General features: G+C 40.9%; 1 protein-coding gene across 1 annotated transcript in view; it reads left to right on the plus strand.

Annotated features, from left to right (window-relative positions):
- The first annotated feature begins 280 nt into the window (after positions 1 to 280).
- ITGA2 (integrin subunit alpha 2) overlaps positions 281 to 24,990 on the plus strand; it is a 92,516-nt gene continuing 67,806 nt past the window's right edge. Inside the window, 2 exon segments of the mRNA XM_038403711.2 lie at positions 281 to 542; positions 21,866 to 21,989. Of these exon segments, the coding sequence (XP_038259639.1) occupies positions 512 to 542; positions 21,866 to 21,989 (155 nt within the window). The 5' untranslated portion in view covers positions 281 to 511.

Below are 24,990 nucleotides of genomic sequence, written 5' to 3' on the forward strand. Positions count from 1 at the left end.
CTGGTTAGTGTGCGGTGGTGGGCAGATTAGTGGGTGGGGTATCTGGTGAGGGGAAAGTTACTGGGTTGGGGTGTGTTTGGAGGAGCAGATTAGTGTGTTTTGGGGGGACAGGTTAGTGGGTCGCGGTGTTTGCAGCGCAGGTTGGTGAGGGGCGGACTGCACTGTGCAGGGGATGGTGCCCACTTCCCGATGGCGAGTGTTTGCCCCGGGCCTGGCAGTCTCCTGTTAGGCTGGGCATTGCCAGATTCCGGGTTTGCAGCCCCGGAGCCAGAATAACAGGCGGGGGCGGGGCAGCTGCGCAATGTGACCCAGATCCGCTCCCAGCAGCCGCTCAACCTCTCTCCCTTCCTCCAGCCGCTGTGGAGGGGGCTGCGGTCCCGGTGCAGCTGCCCAGCCAAGCACATTGCCGCGCTCGGAGCCGGCGCTGCCCCTGGATCTGAGTCCTTGGCCCTTCCCTGAGCGCTGCTCCCCGGCAGGACCTCGCTGTGCAGGAATCCTGGAGCCCGGCGGCATGTGGCTCTCTCTGCTCCTCCTCAGCCACGGTAGGTTTCCCTAGGAGTTTGCTGGAGAGGGGGGGGGGTGTCTCTGTTAACCTCATAAAGATCATTGCCTGCTGCTGAGAATGGAGCTGGACGTTGCACCTTGCGGCGCCTGGAGCCCCGCGACCGCCTCCAAAGGGGGTAGCCTGGCGTGGGACATAATTGCTTCCTCTGGCTGAACTTCCCAGAAATCCCAAGTGGCCATGCAGGCTGCTGCTGAGCCAGACCCTACTCAGTCCAGGCACAGAAGGTGCAAAGAAGGGTGGGGGGTGGAAAGGGATTTTAGACTAACTTCCACCTGCTGCACAAAGCTAGCCACTGGGTGAGTAGAACCGGGAAAGGTGCTGAAATACTGACCCTCCTCAGCAGCAGCCTTATTCCACCACTGAAATTATGAAATCTTCCCACTTCCAGGTTCCCTGCTCCCCCCCCCCAAGAAGCTCTAATGTACTCTGAGCTCCCTCTTAAATTTCTTTCATTTGGCTGCTCTCTGAGAATAAAATGTTGTGACGACTGTTTTTAGAGAAGGGACACCAGGAGACTCCTAATCAAGGCTGGAATGGTAAATATTTAAGAAGCAGGAACTGTCCATTCCTTCAGCATTTTCTTTATTACTACCCTAAGTGACTGAAAACTCATTTATAAACTACTGGTAAAATATATCCATGTTATTCTTGCCTTTCACAAGTGCCACAAATCTATATTTTCAAGCTATCAGATGAAATCCTGGACAAGCTATTAGCATCCAATTTAATTTGCACTACAGGACCTCATGACTAATTTTCTGCATAAATTTACACGTTTGAAATGGGAGCATGATGATCTTTATTATGGATTCTGTTCTTAAAATCTTTAAATCCCTCTAACCCCTCCACCCCCTGGGGTCTGTCCATAGGAAATTTTAACACCCTTCTTCTGTTCTTGGATGACTGAGTGACCATTATGTATATTTCATGGGAACTATAAGCCATGACATTCACTTTTCATAAAATTCCTCCCAAACACTTTAAGTTTAAATATTACAGTATGCTTTCATGTATCTTAAATTGGCAAGTCTACTGAAGAAGAGCCACAGAAACTGAGTTTTTACCTGTGAGGTGTTCCAACTTGTTCTTTCAGTAACTATGGGAAACATGGTGGAATGTGTAGCTGGAGGGTATGAAATCAGAAACAAAAATGTTAACCTGTGGTGAGATTTATGGTATACAACCAACTCTGTAATATTATAATGAGAAAACTTCTTAAAGCATCAAAGAGTGAAACGCCCACTCTGCATTTTTGTCTAATCCATCCTTTATTCTCCTGGTCACAGTGACTGCATACCAGGGGGATAAATATGTCCACTAATTCACGGTGTAAAAGATCTGGGACTAGGGACATTCTGAAGAATGGTGTTTAAGGGGGTGGATAGGAACTAATTATGCGAGCAGGTTTCCCCTGTATGTAAGAGGGTGCATCTATGTATAACTAATTCATATTGCCTAAACAAAGTATTAATTCTTATGGTTCATATCCACTGTACTTTCAGTTTGAAATTTATCCTGAGAACTAAAAACTCATGTAACTGCTGAACTAATGCTTTCTTAGGGTCTCTTCTTCTCCTATTGAACTCAATAGCAAAACTCCCACTGACTGAGACAGTATGTAAGACCAAAGACACTATTCTTCTCTCAGTAAAACCGATGTAAATCCAGAATAATTTCATTGTCTTTGAGGGAGTTACTCTCAGTTTACATTGGTATAGTTGAGAGACAAGGTGGATGAGGTAATATTTTTAGTAGACCAACTTTTGTTGGTGAAAGAGATTAGCTTTTTAGCTACACAGCTGACAGAAGAATAGGGCAGTTAAGCCCCTGTTTCTGCAAACATTAACTTCTCATATTTGAATAATCCCATTGAAATCAATAACTTTACTCTTATGAGCAGTCCTAAGCATGTATATAAATGCTTGTGGAACTGGGTCTAACGGACTGGGGGGCAGGTTACTGAAGGGCTGTATGTTTGGGAGTAAATGGGGGGGGGGAAGACCCTGCAGAGGGTGGGCTTATTTATTTGGAAAGAAGAATGGAGGAATCATTACAATGCCTGTTGCATTCAGTCAGATGTCTCCAATGGATCATACCATAAATAGGCTGGAAAACGCTCCCAGTGAATGTGCAGTGTTTGGTTTGGGCTTGATTATGTATATATTTTAATTTCCACATTATCAGTGCCATCTCTTCTAGAACACAGGGGCTCTTGCTTGCTTTATTGCAAGCTAAGCAGTAATATAAAGGTTGTGCTTATTGTGGGTTGTAGATTGTGCCTTCTTTTATGTTTGGAAACTGCTTAGCGCATTGTGGGTGCTGCAGACATAAATAATACTTTTGTAAAGCCATCCCTTTTGATATTATATTCTTGTATGCCAACCTACCACCTTCATTATATTTTACCAGAATAATCATATTTGGTTGACAGTAGCAGATTGTGATTTTTTAGCTTATTAGAAATGAATAATTTATTATAGGCAGAGCTGGTAGTATTGCATATTATTAAGGTTGCCTGACACTTTCGATTTATAAGAGTCTGTTTTTGGTTACCTATAACTTTGCCAAACTTTAACTGTTTGGGCTGAAATTTTCCATGCGAGGTCTGCGTTAGGCTGAAGTTCTTGGAAAAATTCAGGCTAAATAGTTCAGCTTTTTGTGAGAATAAGGCTAGTAAAATATGTTCTTTTGCCCATGTTAAAAATATTTTGGAGACCTTTTTTTTTTTTTTTTTTTAAAGTATAGTGTGCCCAGTACTTGGAAGCAGGGACCTGAAATTTGGAAAGGAGTGGCCTTTGTGTGAGTGCTTGGCTTTTTGCTGTATCTGTCAAAATCTGCCCAAATGTGGCCAGGTTAGAAACCTCTGAAAAGTCGTCATTCACTCATACTCAGAGACTTAGATTTTAGCAGCCAAATTTCCTGAAGATTATGTCATCACTGACCATATTCCAGCCCAGGGCCCAGCAGGATTTACAGCTGCTGCAACTGCAGGGAGCCTTCCCTGGGTCACAGTAGCTGTGCTTGTGGTAAGTTAGTTCCCCTGCTCTCAATTCAGGTGCCGAATCTCCTGCAGTCTCAATGATTCTCCCCACCCTGCCGCCACCACCAGCTATGCCCAGGCAGCATGGAGGAGGAAGCTGCCTTATTTGAATGGATATGAGATAAGAGATGGACCAGAAGTGGGTTATGAGAGTAAATGACTTGAGGCCAGTGAGGGGAGAGACAGATCAGATGAGGATTTATCCAAGAGGTGGAAACTGGGACTAACTGGGCAAGGAGACCAGTTATAAGGAATTGCAGGATTGGGAGTGAATTGGGAATGGCTAAGGAAGGAGCCTGGGATTGCAAATGGTGGTGGGGGAGAGTGGGACAGGAATGAGAGTAGGACTGGCTGGCCAATGAGACTGGGACTAGGATGAGATGCCTGAAGAATAGGTGAGAAAAATGGCACCAGGATGAGGGGCCAAAGGTGGGAAGAGACCAGACTGGGAGAAGGACAGGTTGGAAGAGAGGAGTCAGAAGAGTCTGCTCACTGAGCACATGCCTCTCCAGAGCCTGGAATGGAATCCAAGCTTTCTGGGTCTCACCGTTCTTCTGGTGTCAGCAAATATCTGTGAAATCCACTGGCAAAATGTCCCATCCCCCTTGTAGGGGGATTTTGTAGCAAAATAAACTGTTGTCAGGACCCCTGCCTCATTTGTTGCAAAAGTTGGAAGGTGTGTACCTATTTTGGTTGCCTGAGCCCGCCCATAGCTAAAAGGCCCTTCCCCTTATCTGAGTGCCTATATGATACTGGGCAAGTCAATTAAACAAAACTTTTCATAGTTGGCCAGTGATGGTTGGCCAGTGTTCTTCATTTTATGGGTGCCTAACTTGAAACTATGTAGTCTAATTTGAAGAAGTGCTGAGCAATCATAGCAGCATCTGAACTCAATGGGAGCTATACTTTGAATATATAAAGTGCTATATAATAGTATATACTCTGAAAAATCAGGTTCTATACATCTCAAATTTGGCAACCAAAATTGTGGATATTTTTGACCTTTATTTTGACCTTTAGTTCCCCATCTGTAGAATGGGGATAATAAAAGCCCCTCACCTCATAAGGATATTGTGAAAATAAATTTATTAGTATTTGTGAATCACCCAGTACTATTGTACTGAGCGTCATAGTTTAACTCATGAAGAAATTAATATATTTTTTGTTTTCAGAGTCTGGTTTGAATAGTGTGCAGTAAACAAGGCACAGGGCCACACGCTGAATAATGGAGAGATACCAAAATTTAGTGAACACTTTCCAGAGGCAGATTACACTTTTGTGAGGCCTGGGCCAGAGGAAATGAGGGCCTCTTTCCACCCTCCCTTTGGTCTGCAGTCCTCCGCTACCCTTCCTTCCCCCATTGCTCCTACCGGGGAAATGGAGTCAGGGTGCAGGGGCTTCCCCTGCCCCGCCCCCCATCTGGCACTCCTACCAGGGAGCAGGGTCGGGGAGCAGGAGCAAGGCAAACCCCCGCACCCTGATCCCACTCCCCAGGAGGAGCGCGAAGCAGGTTGGAGCTTGGGGGCACCCATTTTTTCTGGGTCCCCCCAGTTGGCTGGGACTCCTGGGCAAAGCCCCAATGGCCCAGTGGCTAATCCGCCACTGACACTGTTCTGTGCATGGAATGAGGCATGGAATGGGGTCCTGTGGAAAAATGTGATTGTGTAATTAAAAACTGTATCATAATGCATATGCACAAAGTGGCTGAACTAAGGTTGCACAGTCAACTTTAATTCAGGCATTTCTTAATTTTGGAATATGTGACTTTGCAAACCTAATAGGATTTTTTAGCATAGTTTTGTGTGTATAATATTAATTAGAATGGGCCAAAGGTAGAACTGTTCGTGTAAATGCCTCCCATTCCAAACGTTGAGTGTTGGATTATTAAAATGGGAGTCTGAACCGAACCTTTGTGAAACCAAAGTCACTACTGATTTTACCTGTCTCTGATTCTTAAAAATTTTGTCTGTTAGTAAAAGCAATATTACAAATAGTTTCTTATGAGCTTTTATTTTTACATATTATACACTTAAGTAACGCTTATTTCATAATGATCTACAGAAGGCCTATATTTTACAAATGATATTTATAATTGTAAAATATAAAGTAAACATTTTTAGAAAGTACACAATGAATTATTCATAATTCTAAACAAATTAACAATATTTATTTTGACATAACTTGGACACTAAATATGGGATGCATTGACTTACTCTTGAAGTATCTGGTTGTGGTACAGTTTTCAAACACTAATTTGCTTTTTAAGTGTTGAGAAGTCTTGGTATTTAATAAAAGCAGTACTAAATAGTCAGATATTCCTTATAGTCTTACTGTGTTTCTTGGCCACTACTCAATATCCATTATATTTTTTCATTGTCAGTTGTTTTTAAATGAAAGAAAATATTTTTTTCACATGAATAGGTGTTTGTGAGAGCTACGATGTAAACCTGCTCATGCATGTGATGAATGTGCAAACAATTAATGGGTATTAAATACTGAACTTTTTGGAATAGTGAAGATGGAAGGGGTGTATATTTTTAAAAGAGTAAACCAGCTATGAGCACTGGTAGAAGTTTTGAACATTCACAATCCAGTGCTGTCATTTTCATTTAAAGGTTTCCTTTGTTAGGCTTTGAGCAGGCCTGTTCCCATTTCCATGGTTACCATGTCAAAATGCAGACAGGACACAAGCTGGATTCTGATCAGAATGGTTCATACAGTTACATACCAACACATGCCATCTGGTTGTTTTAGGACATTTTCACCAGCAGTTTTAAAGTTTCTTCACAAAGTGATCACTAGCCCCATGTTGCCTACTTGTTTTAGGATTTCAGGCCTGGTAAAGTGAGAGAAATAATGAGCAAGATAAACTTGTTTTAGTGTTAACTAAAAATAGCTATGGGATTTCCATTCAAATGAGTCAAGGACACTGGAGAAGCCAATCAATCTTAAGTTTTCATTTTTACAAAAAGCATAACAGAGAAGGATCTTTGTTTACAAGCCTTAAAGGTAAGGAGTGGCACTTGGCTGTATTATATAATTGTTTGAACATGCCTCTTTGTGTAGCACACTTACTCATGACATTGGAGAAAAGGAATGAAGTGAAAATTAATGTGAACAAATAACATCATGCTACACTGGATGAATGGCAGTCTGTGTATATTTTCTGTATATGCACATCACTTTAAAGCTATTTGATGCAGCATTCTACCCATTCTTATTTTTTGAGGTGATGATGAATTTTCACAACACCCATTTAAGCCAGTGGAAGTGTGTATGCTCAGTCTCTCTGAAAGATCAGGCCAGGAGTTCTGTCTATAAGTTTTAAAATTATTTAAGTATTATTAGAGAGAGCAATTGTTATCCTGGATAGAGGACTTAGTCTTCCCAGCAATCGAAAATATTATTCAGAAACTGGGTTTGTTTTCATTTTCCCCTGAAGAGCTATACTCTTTTAATAAGAATGCAAATTCTGGGTAAAATAACTCTTAAAAGGGGAACTACTTAGGCAAAGAAATAAGATAATATTTAAACAGATGAACTTTTTGAATGCTATAATGGAACACTCAGGGTATAACACAATGGCGTCTGCATAGCTATATAGATTAATGTCCTATATTATTTTGTCCTATTCAAATCAATGGGCAACCACCATAGTGGGATTCTCTTGCCATTTCTCTGCCTCATTTTGTCCTTTTACTCATCTTTCCCAGTTCAGCACTCTTTATTCCTTAAGAAAGAAATGTCCTGTATTAAATAAACCACCTCACCTCCCTGGTTATGAGACTGATGTTTTCCAACTCACTACAGACAATAAAGAATTGTCCTTGATAACCACCAATTGTCCATGGGGGCTGTATTTCCTGATGGTGTGAAAAGGGCTGCACAGCTACTCCTGGAAGTTGGGACTCAGAGGATGGTTAAATGCACTTGTTCATTTTCCCCAAGGGATTTCATCTTTGGGGATCGGGATATGACAGGGTTCCACTGAACCCTCCTACCATCCACTATGTTTGTGACACCAGCAAGGGATGTAATACAGCCATTTATGTTGGGATGTTCACTATCCTGATGACACACAACTCTGGACAGTTTTCACCAGTGGAGCATCTGGCCCCATGACTCTTTTTTTGGCTAACCCATTATGGACTGTCTGATTAATCAGTGTTTTAATTTGAATGAGAGAGTAAACAAAAACTCAACCCAAACAAGACTGAGGTAGTGCTCATGGATACATACAGGCAATTACAAACAAGGAACTTTTTGGTGACTTATGTGTGCTTCTGATTCAGGAAGTATGTTGGGACAAATGTCGGACTTTAATTGCAGAATCTATTAAGACTCTTATTCAGTAAGGTACATGCCCAACTTTAAATTCCTGAGTGGTCCTGTTGTAGGGTGACCAGATGTCCTGATTTTTGGGTCTTTTTCTTATATAGGCTCCTATTACCCCCACCCCCATCCCGATTTTTCATACTTGCTGTCTGGTCACCCTATCCTGTTGACTTCACTGAGACTACTTGCGTGATTAAAATTAGGCAAATACTTGAGTACAGGCTGAATCAGGACCTAACTGTATCTTGTAATAGCTAAACCATCTTTTACAGTGATGTGCTACCATAAATGAAGAAAGATGGGGGAAAAAAAAGTTCCCTTTGTAAAATTTTGTTGGAGCAGGCTTAAGCAAAATATGTTATCATTCATTGTATAGTATTGTAATAAGTTACAAAATAACACTGTAGTAGAAGATTTATATAAGTTACAGAGAAACTGGAAAATGTTCCCTTGCATGTGTCAAGGTGTCTGCTGTTTCAATTTCAAGATCAGCAAAATAGTAAATATTTAACAAAGGAAGTTGCACAATATCCTCAACATTTAGTGTTGGGTGTTTTTTGTAAAGCTAGCTCACACCTGTTCATGCTCTTATCTGTAAATGGTTTTAAGGTACTATGAGCAATGTTTCAATTTAGTCAACAAAGGTGTGGCATAGTAAGATACTCTGGAGCGTAGTTATTAAATTGCCATTTTGCGCAATGTTCCCAAGTACATATTAGAGGTGCTATGTAGGGCTGAGGTGAATTTTGGATACTATATTCAAATTTGGTTGAAATTTGGAACACTAAAATTCAGATAACCATTCAAAATTTAAAATAAAATTGCTCAACTAGCTAGGTTAGTTATCTAAGTGTGCCCACTGGTTGAACTTTACAGTGCCCTTCTTCATTGAAGTGTACTGGCACTTGCAGAATATATAGGAATAAAAGAGTCTTCTTAAAGGACACTTTATAAAGGATGTTTTAATTTCTAAGATCATTAGACAGGGACTGCTTCTTATTAATATCTGGACAGTGCCTAGCAAATTGTTGTTACTACTGGAAACAAAAGGTGAAATAATAGCTCTGCCGATTATTGTGCTGTGTATGCTCATGGCTACTTGTCACGGAGTGGGGGAGTCAGGGCCCTGCACCCCCACTTCCTGTGATTCACTGTGACTCTCAGCCAGCCAGTAAAACCAGAAGGTTTATTAGATGACAGGAACACAGTCCAAAACAGAGCTTGTAAGTACAGAAAACAGGACCCCTCAGTCAGGTCCATCTTGGGGGGTAGGGAGCCCAGACCCCAGTTCTGGGCTTCCCTCCATTTCCCTGGCCAACTCCAAACTGAAGCGCCCTCCAGCCTCTCCTCTGGCCTTTGTCTGTTTCCCGGGCCAGCAGGTCACCTGATCTTTGTTCTCCAATCCCTTCAGTTGGCACTTAGCAATGGAGGGGCCCAGGCCCTCAGTTGCCAGGGTGTCAGCCATTCTCTGTGCAACCAGCATCACACCTGCCTAGGGCTCTCCAACAATCACACAGCCTTATCCCACCACCTAGATACCTAAGAAATGCATAGGGGAAACTGAGGCACACACACACCGTATTCAGAGAAAACATTAAGAACATTCCCACTTGGTCACACTACTTTAGAGGTTTTCTCGTAACACTAAGTCTCAGGCTGCTGGTGACAAATCAACCAATAATGCTATTCTTGTCTCTCTGAGGACATAATCTTTCTGTTTGTGTGCAGCCCAAATAGCCAAACCCCATGCTGGCTAGTTCTGTGGAAGCTGGGGCAAGGGGCAGGGCAGGGAAAGGAATCCTTTCCAAACTCTGACTTTGGAGTAGTGATGGAGCTGCTTTCCAGCAACTTTCTCACTGCACACCACATACCACACCACACTGCACAGTGTGAGGAATGGCTGGATGATCTGCACGTTCATGTATGCATCAGCTCTTTTTCTAATCTAGGCCTGATCTACACTGCGAAGTTTTGCTGCAGCTGTCAACTAGGAGTGGAAAAAATTACACCCCCTAAATGGCATTGCTATCCTGGCAGAACTGCTGGTGTAGATGCAACTAGGCTGATAGCAGTATGTTTCTGTTGGCATAGCTAATGTCGGTCAGGGAGGTGGAGTAGCTATGCCAGCAGAACTTCTGTCAGTGTATGCTGAGTCTCCACTAGGAAGGTCAGTTGGTATAACTATACCAGGCAAAGCTCTATAGTGTAGACAAGATTCTAGACCTTTACTGTGCTTTTCATCAAAGTAGATGAGCACCCTTCAACCCCAATATAGCAGTATAGATGGAATCCCTTCAGAGGTACGTTCATAGATGTCAGACAGTTCCCACCTGCTGGGTGGGCTGCTGGTATCTTGCCAACTTGTGGTGCAGCAATACCCACAAAGGGACATCCTTGGCAGCAGAGGAGGGCACAGAACTTAATGAATGAAAAATCTGGAAAACATTCTACTTAAATTAGAAACAATTTTGTTGCTATACTACATCTTTTCTTTGTCTCTGCTCTTCTTTGTTGCTGAGGTTATTTTAAAAATAACATCACTTTTCCCCCTCAAGTTCTAATGTAGCCAAGTACAGAAATAAGTTGAAGGGAAGTAAGTCATGTTGATTTTAGTATGATGATATGTTTCCCTTGTGTTGCCTTAATAAAAATTGTGCTGCTCCTCCTATAGGAGGAGATATCACTAGTTAAAGGAAGGTTAGTAGACAGTATTAATTATAGAGAATGTGTGCAGAATCCGCTGGAGTGAATGCCTCATGAGAAGTCAATTTTTATCACAGGGAAACAGATGAAGTTGGGTTTTTTATTGTTTTTGGAGCTGGCAATTTAAATAATTGCATATTTTGAGGTTGTGGGACTTGTTAATGCTGCTGTTCTCTTAATCTCTCTGTGGTTCCACTTGGGAGAAACTAGGGTCACCTAGACTGGACTGTAGGCATTCTGTAGTTGTTCTGGGCTAAACGGAGAGGAGAGAGTTTCCAAGGCAGTTTTGTAAAATACAATTTGTGTGGCATTCCAGAAGAGTAATTTATTCTTACCTGAGTTAATAATAGACAGGATAGTGAAATCGAATGGATTTGAATGCTTGCACTTTTTGTTATCAAAACATACAGGAAGCTGTCAATCTTTCAGGAGCTACTGAAACATTGCAAGGGAATCTAGGGTGGCCAGGTGCCTGGAGGGGACCTGACAGTGTCCAATCACTGTGGGCAAGGGAGGTTGGGATAGGGTGGTCAAGTACCCGGTTTTCGACTGGAAAGTCTGGTCAAAAAGGGGACTGACAATGTCCGGTCATATCTACTGATCAGACACTCAAAGTTCAGTTACCGTGAGTGGGGGAGATGTGGAGGCACAAGGTCATGACTCGCACCAGCCCTTACTCAGCCAGGGCTGCCTTCTACCTGCATTGGGCAGCTGCAGCTCCCAGCCCCGGCTCCAAAGGCGAGTCCCTCCCAACCCTGGCAGGGAAGAGAGGAGAACAGCAGCGAGTAATGGGGGGGGGAGGAGGAAGAGGGGCTAACGGGGTGAGGCCTGGGGGGGGGAGAAAGAGGTCGGGGAGGTGTCCAGTTTTGAACTATTACAAAATTGGCAACCCTAAAATCAGCCCTTGTATGTACAGTAAATTGTTGATTTCTTAATTTCATATCTGTTTCTGGGATTGGAGTAGGAAGCTTATTAAAATGTCAAGAGAAGGGCAACTGATCTCTAGTAACTTAGAAAGTTGTGAATGAATTGAAATAAGTCTTCTAACTCAGTCAGCAATAGTGAGCTGGAACAGTAAACTAGAAAGCATTTAGTAGGACTTTCCCAAGCCTTGCCAAAATTTGACTCACAATTTGTGCAGACTTGAGTATATTATATACTTGTATAAAGTAAACTGGTCACTGTCAAAACATTGGATACTGCTCTTTACTATGATAAACTGCTCTAACTCAGTTGCAGTTACTCTGACTTGCTGAAACTATGACTGCTTCTGAACGAGAATTTAGCCCTCTTCCAGCAGGAAGTCATAAAGTTACTCAGCTAAACCAAAAATAACTTATTTTGTAAAACCACTGCTAGATGAGTTATTTTTGTTTTCACCTGTAGTATCAGCACTGAAGAAAATAATGTGTTAATTATTAAATAGCTCCAGACGTTTTAGCCTATGTGAATGAAACATGGGCCCCAGACAGAAGAAAGTAAATAGTCTTTATTAAATGATGTTAACCCCAGGGAATAAGAATCACATATTTTCAGACGAGCATAGATGACATATGAATAAAACTGAAATTGAAGATTACAAAATACTCTAATTTAGTGCCCTTTCTAAATATGTCTCCAAAATGTCTCTTGTCCAGTTAGTCTTCTCTCTTTCAGAATCGCTGTTGGAAGTATACATTGATTTAATTTAAAGGGATATTCTCAATTTAAAATCTAGTAAATTCAAAACATGAGTTAAAAGTAGTGGTCAAAGTAGAGGTTCTATACCTGCCTTGGAGTTCCCTGACAATATTGATAGGTATTCAGCCACATTTTCCTATTTTAAATTTTTTAAAATTCTTCCCTATCAAGTGCTGTTTAATATGCAAAGTAAACATACAGGGGAAAAAAATGGAAATATCTTCTCTAATCTTTTCAGTTATAGTAACCTTAAGTTATAGCAATGGTAGGAAAAACATTTTCAATCAGAATGGTAATTATAAGCAAAGTCCTATTATCTCTCTGCAATAATACAGTCAACACAGTATTCTCTATATTAGTTAATTTGATATTAAATTAACTTTTATGCTGCTGCTATGTTTTTATTTTTCAATGTGCTAAAAATTTAATATGGAAAATGCAGAACTGTGTTGTACAAGTTATGGAGAAGCTGGAGGTTTTGGAAGATGGAGAGAGAACAATTCAGGTGTTTGATATTTAAGAAGGGGAAGTAATTTGGAAGTGTGTGAAAAACCCATTATCCAGATGTCACAGCTGATCAATTTAGTAAAAACATAGTTAAGAATGTTGATTGTTAAACTGCCATCATTAGTTTCAAACACAAACCCTTTGTGATTGGGGAAGTTCATACTTCTTTTAGAGCTACTGTTGCAGGCCGTTTAAGACTCATGCAGACATCGCTGAATTGATCTGTGCTTTTGTAAGATCGTCTTCACAATCACAAGAGGTAAAAACATTTTTTTGAATGGAAGCTTAGGTTCCAGAGCAGAGTTTTGAGGCTAGAGGTGGATTCTGTGGTTTCTTCTAGCCTGAAAATGAAGCCAGATAGGCAGGGTGAAAAATACCTCTGCTGCCATGCACTTGATACAATTTAAAGGAATGAAACACTGTGTATCCTGTCCTGTATTTAATCATACTATTATCAATAAACTTTCCATTAATTTAAAAAAAAACTTATTACTAAGCCTGGTCAAAAAGCAAAAATAAATAAATCAGTGAATATTTGACTAGTTCCACTGGAATTATTATTCTAGTAATATATTTGCTGAATAGCATGTGACTAGCTATGGTCAGATACCATAAAATATTAATCCGATTATTTAATTCCAGTAAAATTAAATTATGTATTCGCCAAGTATTAATTGACCAGCATCTTGCTTGCATTTATCTTCTTTCCCTTCCTGTTTCTCTCCACCTTTTTCTTTCCTGTTGTCACTGTGCCAAACAGTGGCAGATCTCAGGGCCTTGCAGTTTCAGTTTCACATTGGAGGAGAAACAGTGCTCTGTAGTGTGGGTATTTTCTTAGAGTAACCCGTTTATTATACTATATATATATGAGTCTTTGGACAGAAGTAGACACATAAATAATACCCTGTTCCAGAAATATCAGCAGCCATTTTGAAAAACTCTAGTGAGAGTAATTTAAGACAGATTAAACAGTACTGCTGCTTGCAACAGCTCCCCAAAATAAACTTAATTATAAAATTAACAATAATATAGTATTTCTTCAAAATTGCTTGGATGTTGAGGTCTGGTATACACCTAGAACTTAGGTTGACCGAGCTACGTCACTCACAGCTATGAAAAATTTCACAAACCTGTGCAATATAATTATGTCAACCTAACCCCCACTGTAGATGCAGCTAAGTCAATGGAAGAATACTTCTATTGTCCTAGCTATTAGCTCTTGAGGGAGTGGATTAACTACAGTGATAGAAACACTGGATACTGTTCTTTACTATGCAATCAGTTTTTGCACTGTAGTGTGTAGTGTCTATACCATTGGTGTAGTTGTGCGCATTGCAGCGGTGTAGCTGCTATGGTGCTGTAGCGCTTCTAGTGTAGACATATCCTTGGGCTATGTCTATACTGTAATCATGTGATGTGATTGTAGTGTAGACAAACCCTTAAAAGAACTTGTAAAACTTCATGTAACGTCACCATCTGGTGACTCCTACTACAACTCCTGATGACTCCTTCCTGTGACACTATAATGGGTCATACTATATTGCTTCCTGAGTTGATTTCTTGTCTTTCCACCTCCCTCTTATCTTTATCAGCCTTTCTCTACATTTGACCAGATTTTCAACTGAGATTTGGACCCTTTGTCCTCGTATAGTGTAAAGGGTCTGTAACCTGAACACAGATTCCCAGCAGAGAATCCCCCTGGTATATGGGGAAATTCCCTGTTGGCAGTAGGGGTGCTGGATCTGGGCCTGTTCCAGCCAGACCCTGCTCCCTCTTGTTGGCGGGGTGTTGGGAGTGGAAAGGGGGCGTGGTGCTATGCTATGTCCATCCTCTGCTGCTCCAGGGTTTATTAAAAAGCCTACATCATTGGTGCAATTTTAGAGCTGTATGGAAGCAGCTCTAAAAGCCATCAGAGCTGTGGTTGGCCCTCAGGTTCAGGGTGCTGTAACCATCTCCATGACATACCATTCTTCCCACTGCACCAAGAGGAGCTTTGGTGCCATTAAATAGCATAATGGACAATGTTTGCAGATGTGTGCCTATTTAAAGCAAAATGCAGCTTTGGTTTGGGGAAAGATCCATTCTTTCTTGAGGTTTAGACAGCTGCATGAATGTTTAGCAGTATTAATACTGAATGGAAAAACAAATGTAGCATAGTCTAATGTTACAGGCTACCACTGTTTTGGTTGTATGTCCTATGGGTACGTGATAGAGAAATTTACATCATGTTCACTGGAAAAAGGGTGACATAGTCACAGAAAGTTTTCTTACTGGGAGAATAGTTTAAATTGTATGTACTACTTTTGTATCGCATTTAAAACTTCAAAGTGGGCCTGTCATGTTTGATCTTTGAGTCTCTACCGTGTCTTTATAATTATGCCTACTTTTGCAGTATTTAATAGACTTTTTTCTATGTGTTCAAGTGAGCTATAGCTCACGAAAGTTTATGCTCAAATAAATTTGTTAGTTTCTAAGGTGCCACAAGTACTCCTTTTCTTTTAACTACATCAGTGAATTTGAAAGAATATTTTAGCCTGTGCAGAGCTTTGGTCTAATTAAAATGAGTCCATGTTCCAATATGATTCTGCCATGGTTTGTGTAAACATGTTGAACTGTAATATTGTCTTCTCATTGTAGTAAATAAATAAATACTGGAAATGATTACTTTATTTTATTTTTAAACTGAAGACAAAATAGTACCTTTATGACCTGAAATGCAGACTAATAAATCCATTAGAAACATAATAAGTTTTGTAACAAATTCATGTAGCAAGTAATTATATACCAATAAAATCCCCTTTTGTTTCACCACATTTGATACTGCTATACATAAGATTATTTTTGTTCTCTGAGATAATCAGGGTACTGAATTAGAGCTCTCATTTTCATCTTAACTAACTTTCCATGACATGTTTAAATATTGCTCTTTAGGCACTTTTTAGCCTACTCATTTTAAAAATAATCAATCTTTGTGGGTCCCACTTAAGTTTGTTCTTGAAATATCACTTAGAGGCAGAGTGCACATTACATGCTTCATTACATCAGAAAACCTTGCTTTAGCTTTTACCAAAATATGGGAAGTATTAAAAAAATAGTAATAGGTGTTTTTAGTTGTCATTTATATTTATGGAAAGACTTCCCACATGTTCAGACTTAAATGTGCACAGTCTGAACATGTATTACTTTGCATTGTAATAGCAAGGAAACAGTGAGTATGTAAAGCAGCTATGCACATACCATCCCTGGCACCTATTTATATGCCAGAACTGGAATTAGACATAGGCTGAATAGGTGAATGCCCAAGGATGCTGCCCATCCTAAAAGGATACTGGCATTTTACTGGAATGTTGCCAGCAGACAAGTTGTGAATCTCTCTTCCCTAGATGTACTTTTTGTCTACCCATTTTTTTTCCTAAAGGGGTCTCTTTTTCTGCTGAGATATGTGCAGGAGCGTTCAAATATGCTCCCAAATTCTGTGAGCTGGCTGTTGCTGGAACTTCCTTCCAGGGAATGCAGAGGATTCTGGAATGAATTTATTTCACCCAGTTTTCACCAAAAAACGAAGGAAAGGGGTTGTTTCTTTGGGATACTCATAGAGAATATTCAGCAAGGATTCACCTTAATGGAAATAAAACCAGAGTACAAGCTTATTTGTGTGTGGTGGTGTGTGTGTGTACAATATAAAAAAAGGTAGTATTTACAAACAGAAGTTCAGAATGGTAATTTTGGATGCCTGATTAATCTTTCACTGTGATCATTAAATAAAAAAGTAGATCTCTCTCTCTGGAAGCCCATAAAATCCAGCTAGTAGGGCAGACTTCATATCAGGAGGATCTTGGATTCTGAAACTGAGTTGTGTGAAGGCAACAGCTACTGAATATTTCCAGCCTAGAATATATAATACTTAAAACATAGACAGTGCAGTGCTTGGCATGTATAAATGCATCAGAGAGCTTATTTGATCATAGGCTGAAAATATGTCTAAAATAGGTGTGGCATTTTTTGTAGGCAATGTTGTAGCTGTGTCGGTCCCAATGTTGTAGCTGTGTCGGTTATTTGAGACAAGGCTCTCACAAACAGAAGTTGGTCCAGTAAAAGATATGACCTCACCCACCTTGTCTGTCTTGGCATTTTATTATTAATTTTTTTAATACAAATATCTGAATTTCTTGTCCCCAGGTACTGTACTTTGATGTGTGTATGTGTGGGGTGGGGGAATCTGCGTATACCCCTTGTAATGTAAGTACTATACATGGCCATGGATTTGGTTAGCAACTACATTATTACAGGAAAAAGTCACACGTCCACTTCAGTGTTGCAGCTTACCAGGAGAAAGAGAATTATTTTTTACACTGAGCCCAAAGCAAATAACATTTGAATTAAATAAATGTGGAAACAAAAAAGAGAGAACTTGCAATAGTTCTTAATATATTAAATGTGGTTGACTTGGTAAGGGCAGTCCAACCTTTTCAATGATATCAGTTGAATGCCAGTTTGGGGGCACCTACCCGGGGCAAGTACAGAAATTAATTCCAGATTCTAGAATGAGATCATTTTTGTGGGATTTAACCTCTAATGTCTAAATGGCATTAAGAAGTAATAAAATTAAATTAAGTAAGGCCATGTCTCGACAACAAAATTAAGTTGACCTAACTTATGTTGGCATACAGCTGCCTCAGTAATTACATTGCTTGTGTATGTTTACATTATTCCTTGTGTCAGTGGTGCTCATCCTCACCAGGAGTGCTTGTATTGATTGTATTGCCAGTGTGGGACATTTTGGGAAGACTCCTGAAAGTAACAGTCGACATTAGCACTTACACTGCGTTGGCCTAACTACATCAACCATGACTCTGTCGCTCATAGAGGTGGAGTTAAGTCGGTGTAGCAGGGCAGTAACGTCTGCAAGAGCAACATTTTTAAGTGTAGACATTCCATAGTTAGGTTGACATAAGCTGCCTTGTGTTGACCTAACAGTAGTGTAGACCAGACCCAAGATACTAGCTCACCTCTTACTTGAACTTCAATGACGCATAAGGGTGGGGTGCCCCCAGAAAATTTTCAAAGGGCAAGCATGCCCCATGCCCTCCTCACTTAAAGAGGAGAGTCTAGCAGCAGCCTCACTGTAGCCAGCACACGTGCTCAGATTTTTGGCCTGTGCAGTGGTAAAGTGCTCCTCCTTGCTGGGGGAAAGGGGTTTAGCTGACCTGATCATAGGGGAGGCAGGAGGTAACAGGCTGGGGCACCCACATACCTGCCCAATGGAGAAGCCCCTGCCAGAGTCCTGGTGCTGCAGGTTGCATTGCAGGGGACTGGAGGCCCTGGCACTTGCCTGAGCAGGGCAGCTGTGAAAACAGGGGCTGCAGCCCGGAGTTCATGACTTTCCATGGGGAATGGGGCATAGAGTGCCCCCAGGATTACACAACCTGCTCCCCCACCCCCCACACTCTCCAGATTGCCCTAGTGCACATGTCCCAGTGCAGCTGAAAAATCTTTCAGGTGCTGGACAATACCAGTTAATGTTCAGGCTTTGGACTTATACCTGGAGCTGATACCGCGAAGCAGTATTGAGTGGGATGAGGCTGGTGCTGTGGTGATTGCAGAAGGGGGAATTATGAGTGGGGGGAGGAGGCAGGGGCAGAAAGTGGGGGTAGTGGGTAGGAGAAGAGGGGGCAGTTAGGGGTGGAGGAGGAAGAAAGTCAGAAGGCAGTGGAGCAGGCTGTGTGTAAGGTCAGAGTGGAGACAGGCAGTTTTCTGCAGCTGGGCTTGGCTCAGCCCAGCAACTCACAGGATGACAGCAGAGGAGCTGGCTGAGGGATATCCCTGGCACATAGCGCCGTGCTACCTCCAGGACTGTCTGCATTGCCTATGCCAGCTCACAGAGACAAGCTGCACTCCCCTGGTCCCCCATCTTCACATTATGGATGAGCCATCCAGCATTACAGTGAGCCTGAGCAGAGTTGCCTGCAAAGGCAGCACTTTCCATGTGGGAGCTAACTCCGTAGTAGCCCAAGTGAACGCTGGTGCTGATGGCCTGGGATCCCCTGCCCTGCCGGAGTGTGCTACTCCTGCTCACCATACCTGAGTGGGCCTGGACTCTGCTGTTGAGTGGAGTGAGGAGCGGGGGGCTGCCTGCGACACAGACTGAGCAGAATGACAATGATTCTTTACTAAAATGATCTCAGCACTTTGGGCATTGCCCGTCTGCCATAAGTTGGGGGCCCATCCAGGTTTCCATCCTAGCTACACCACTGCTCTATCTGTAGTTACATGGGGCAAAATAGAATACACAGTAATGTTACAGGAGACACTCAGACAGTTTCTTAGGATGTCAGTTCCAGATGTCGGTACCAAGAGTCTTAAGTGAGATGCTCTTACTGATGCACTGTTCAGTTATGTATGATTTTTGACTGATGATAACATGAGAATAAATTAAGGTGCATTTAAAGATGGTGTTGAAATAAAGTGCCAGGAATTTGGAACACAACAGATATATTGGCAATAGCTTTACAGTAATCAAATTTTTACATATGAAATGCCTTTAAAAGATCTATTTAGCTGCCCGGTATAGGTGGTTGTGATTACTGTAGGAAGTATTGTGAAATATACACAGTATTATCTCCACTCATATCCTCCCTTCTCCACCATACCAATCAGATGTTTAATGGCAAAGGAAGTTCTTTCATTCTTAACCATATTTCTTAAATGATCTTAACTCTTAGCAAAAGATAATTACCCACTCTCAAGTGGTTATCAGTAGATAATGGTTGTTTGGTATGACTAATATATGATTTCTTGTCTTAAGTTAATCACCAAATCTTAGTAAATATGCAAACTATGTATATTCTTCTATGAGGAACATTTTGCTTTCTCTTTATATATTTTGGGTTAACATATGGTTTTAGGAGAGTTTATTGAAATTTTGCTTATTTAAGTGGATTGTGCATCCTCAGGTTTCACTTTAGAACAGTATTTCCCAAACTGGGGTCCACAGGCACCTGGGGGTCCCTGAGGGTACTGCAGCTGATCAACTCTGTCCTCTCCCTCCCAGTGCTTCCTGCACGCCGGGGAACAGTTGTTGAACAGAGCCCTCACCCTGCACCCCCTCCTGCACCCCAACCTCCTACCCCAGTCTGGTGAAAATGAGGCTGGGGGAGAGTGAGTGACGGAGGGAGGCTGGATGGAGTGAGTGGGTGGTGGGAAAGGGGTGGAGTCTTGGGGGAAGGGGTGGAGTGGGGCAGGCCTGGGGCTGAGCGGGAGTTATTGGGGGGGGGTCCCCCTGAAAAATTTTAAATCAAAATGGGGGGGTCCTCAGGTTGCTAAAGTTTGAGAACTGCTGATTTAGAACATCGCATGCTCAATATAGTATATAATATGATGGGCTGTATTCAGTTGTCTGTGTCCATGACTGGTATCCCTCTTAAAATCTCTTCCAAATCTGGTCTTGGGACTGCCAAAAAAAAGTCAAGTACAGTAACTACTGACATACCCATCGAGATGGAAGGAATGCATTGATCTGTGACCTTAATTCTTAAACAGGGGCAGCATTTGCTAATAGTTGGCGGGGCAGTTCCCCCTTCCCCCCCTCCAGACTTTTCATAGGTCTATATTCTCCATTATGTCTTCCACTTCCTCCCCCACCCCAACCGCTGCCTCAACTTTGCAGGATACAATATAATCACATATAACGTTTTATATGCTGACCCAACTGTGTCCTCCCCCACTCCACCCCTGAATGTTTCTGAAATGATGCCACTGTTCTTAAGCTAAGAGTTTGAAATGTGTTATAGATGGGAAGAAATCCTTAAAGATCTCTATTTTAAAGAACCTTAAATTCCTATCATTAATATAAGAAATTCTAAAGTTCCTTAATATCTCATGTAAGATCACTGTTTGTACATAAATGTTATGTGTAAACAGAAATAGATATAACTATCCATTCTGGAATGCAGGGCTCGCTATGATTTTTCAGCTGTACTATTTTCTGATGAGCATACAAGTATAATTTTTATGCATAGCGCACACAGTCAGAATTGATCTTTGAGCTAACTTTTAGATGATTCTATATTAACCAGTTATATAAGTACTATGTAGATTGGGGGGGGGGAAGGAAGCATGGTCAGCTAAGCACAAGAGAGAAGCTAGGAGCTCTAAATTCTGATCCTAGCACTGTCTTCAACTTGTATGGCCATGGACATGTCACTCACTATGTTTGAGGGAAAAAATGTGCAAAACAGGAATGATACTTGCCTGCCTCACAAGAGTTTTAGAGAGACAAGGTGGCTGAGGTTATATATTTTAAAATTCCAATTTCACAATAGTATGGTGAGGCTTAATTAGCTAATATCTGGTCAGTGCTTTAAAGATGCAAAGTGCTGTTTAAATGCTAAGTATAGTTTATTTATTAACTTAGCCCTATATTTCCCAGGCTTCCATTTATAAGCTTATCTTCTCAGTGGTTTGTTCAGAAGAAAACAAACACTTAATATGTGAAAATAAAATGGCCTGAAACTGTAGAACTTCTGTGGTAAAGGAGTAGGTCGATTTAATTGTGTTCTATTTCAAATGTAGCATTAGAATACACACAATATAAAAGTACTTATTGTCATCCATTGTTCTTCATTATAGTGTACATAAATAGGTCTTTAGGAAATCCTATGCTAGAAGGCTACCATATGTCCAAAGATAATGGAGTTTTAAAGACTACAGTAAAATATATTAAAACATATTCATTGTGTCTCTTGGATTCACACATTGGTAGTGCTACAAGATTTATTAAGCAATGTAGTTAATAGGTTATTAAATTCTGTCTACTGTACTATCATGCCCATATAGTGCACTGACAAGCATTCATATAATCATAGATGGCTATTGCTGTGTAGGGGTGGGACAAATGTTGATTTTTATTGGGTGTGTCAAAGGCCACATTTTTAACTGCTATATTAAGGGGAATTGGCATAGACATATGGACTGTTTCAGTGGAATCAAGATTCTTTAATTGCTATTTACAGTAATATTAATCTTCCTGTTAACAGGCATTCTTCATAATTGCTGTGAAGCATACAACGTTGGGCTCCCAGAAGCAAAATTGTTTTCTGGTCCTTCAAGTGAGCAGTTTGGATATGCAGTTCAACAGTTTATAAATCATCAAGGCAAATGGTAAGGGTTTTGAGTTCTTTGTCCTGTGAAAAGATTAAGAGCAAATATGATGTAACTTTTTTCCTAAGTACAAACAGTTACAAAGATCATTTGAAAATATTTCCATTATTTCATTTTCCTTTAAAAAAGAAACTTCTTGCTGGTAAAATACTAACTGACTTTATTTGATTAAAACTAAAAGGGGAAAACTTTCAAAGGACATAAACATTTAAATGTTGAGTGTTTCTGAAAGATGTAATCTGATGTCATTTTATACCCAGTAATGTGACCAATAGAAAAAACTTTTACATTTATTCCTTTGAGTAAGAGTTGTACTTTAATAGAGGTCATGTCTGACAGTGCCATGACTGGAACAGGAGTTATTTAGAAACGATTGGTCAATACCAATTGAAACAATGTTTCTTCTTTGAGGGCTGGTTCCTATCTGCGTTGCACACATGAGTACGCATGAGCACCAGGCTCCTGAGACTGAAAAATCTTTCAAGAAGCATCTGTTGGTCTGCTGGGTCTCCTCATGCTCAGCCCTGTATATATAAGGGTATAAGGAGAGGTGTGGACCAACAGCCTTTTCAGGTCCTTCTTGCTGCTGCATGATCTCATTTGGACTCCTCTGTGTCTGGAATTATCCTCTCATCGTCTTTATCTCTGTAAATATAATTATAGATAGTTTGTTAGTGTTTTACAATATTTTACGTAGTGTAGTTTAGTTTTTCCCAACCCTGGGGACCCTCTCTGTCTCCTCCTTTTCAGAAGTAGGACTATGCCCAGTATTCCAGGGTTCAAGAACTGTCTCCTGTTCTTGCTTCTTCTCAGTTATCAGTGACCACCAGCCTGCCTTAAAGAGGCTCATATCTCCTCCAAGTGCAGTATGTGTTGCTCTTTCCAACTCCAGACCCAAGAGGGACAAAAGCTCTGACTGAGGAGGCACCTGGTAGATGAGCCTGGCACACATGTGCATTAGAGTTCTCTTCTTACCTACCTGTCACCTGACATGACAATAATCACTGAGGCATCCCTCATAGTCTGGGAAGCCCACGTGTGGTCATCCAACACAAGATATGTGGACACCTGGGAGAGAGCAAGATGCATATCAATCTCCTAGAACTAAGAGCAGTCAGACAGGCCTGCAGTGCATTCCTCCCATTCATATGATCCTGCCATTGTCCAGATAATGTTAGACAACATGACCACCATCTTCTATATAAACAAACAAGGACGGGCAAAAATCCCTCTCACTGTGTGGGGAGGTGGTCAGCTTATGGAACTGGTGTATATAGAACTACATTACAGTTTCACTACTAATGAGTGGCAATTACACAATTCAGTGCTGAACATCTTCAGTCAGTGGGGAATGCCATCTTGGGACCTGTTCACCTCCCAGGTGAACAAAAAGTGCCCTCCTACTGTCCCGGACTTGCTACTTGAGGTACTCTTTCCCTCGCATCCAACTATTACTCCAGGTTCTAAGAAAATGCATCACGACAAAGCATGAGTCATTCTTATCGCAACAAGTTGTCCCAGACAATTCTGGTTTTTGGTTGTCCTACAAATGTCAACCCATAGCATTCAGTCCTTCCTGGACCTGCTAACTCCAGAGAATAGCAGGATCAAGCACCCCAGACTCTCTTCACCTCATGGCTTGGTATTTGGATGGGCATCAGACCTAAAGCGTTCATGTTCGGAGACTGTTCAAACTATTTCACTACCCACATGCCTTCCCTCTGATTCGGATTGTGACTAGATTCATGGTACAGAAGGAACTGAAGAGGCGGTTGGTTTACATCTCCCCTTATACTGCAATGCCGAGCACAAGGAGATCCAGAGTGCAGCTGCAGACCAATCTTCGCTACTTGCAGGATTTTTCCAGCCTCAGGCGCATGGTGTGCATATATACCCACATATGGAATACAGATAGGGGACCACACATGTTAAAGAACTTCCAGTTATAGGTAAGTGATCTCCTTTTACGGAAAATTTTACAGATGCATAGTATTGTATCCTTTGTGTGTGTGTGTGTGTGTGTGTGTGTGTGTGTACCTTTGTGGAAAGGAAAGTAAGATCCTTCATTCAGAAGGTGAATATTATATGAATTGCACAAAACTTGTTTGGCGACAGTAACGGTTGTATCAGGACACACACACCAACTCAAAATCTGAAAAAGTTGGAAATAACAAATTAAGGAAAAAGCCACCTTGACACTTTTATATTGCCTACATCACAGTATTAACACACTCCAACATGCCATAATGCTTTCACACCTCCAACAGATACCAAAAGCAATACATACCACAACTTCATCACCCTTGCACTCAAGTGCAAAATCTTCACAGCAATCTCAGATACTTTTGTATCCGCATAACTAACTGTCACACATTGCATACATTTGGGAAATTATTCTGTCTTAATGTTGCTGATATTAATGTTAACATTTCTGGGAGATGTTTTGGTTTTCCAGATGGAAAATCAAAAAATTAACAAAATTGAAATTTTCCTATGATTTTGCAGATTCTGCATTTTGCCATCAAAAAAATATTTTTGACAAAAAATTCCTGGCCAGTTTTACCTACAAGTCTTAGTTCCTTAATTTAATGCCCTTCTATCTGGTGGTACAACAAACACTTCCATATTTGGAGGTATTTAAACATTGTCTAGTGGTGTATGTCTAAATGATGCAAATTTTCATTTAAACCATTTTTTCTGATCTATTCTCAGCTGTTCATTTGAAGCATGTAGTATGTCTAACTGTATTTTCCTATATCAAATCAGCCCTACTCAGGCCCCTGTGTATTCTGTGATTCTACAGCTCTAAAAGTTCTGTGGAATACACCCCAGCCCACCCAGAATTGAAGCTTCCATTTTAAAAATTGTTTGTTTGTAGTCTTCATGGTTGTGAAAAAACTTTAAAAACATGAACTGAGTGTAAACTAATTTATTGATAATTATATATATTTTTAAAACTGCTTAATCATAAACATTAAGGCATCTGCAGTAGAAGAGGGAT

This window comes from Dermochelys coriacea, chromosome 5 (assembly GCF_009764565.3).
Source record: "Dermochelys coriacea isolate rDerCor1 chromosome 5, rDerCor1.pri.v4, whole genome shotgun sequence".
NCBI classification, from domain to species: domain Eukaryota; kingdom Metazoa; phylum Chordata; order Testudines; family Dermochelyidae; genus Dermochelys; species Dermochelys coriacea.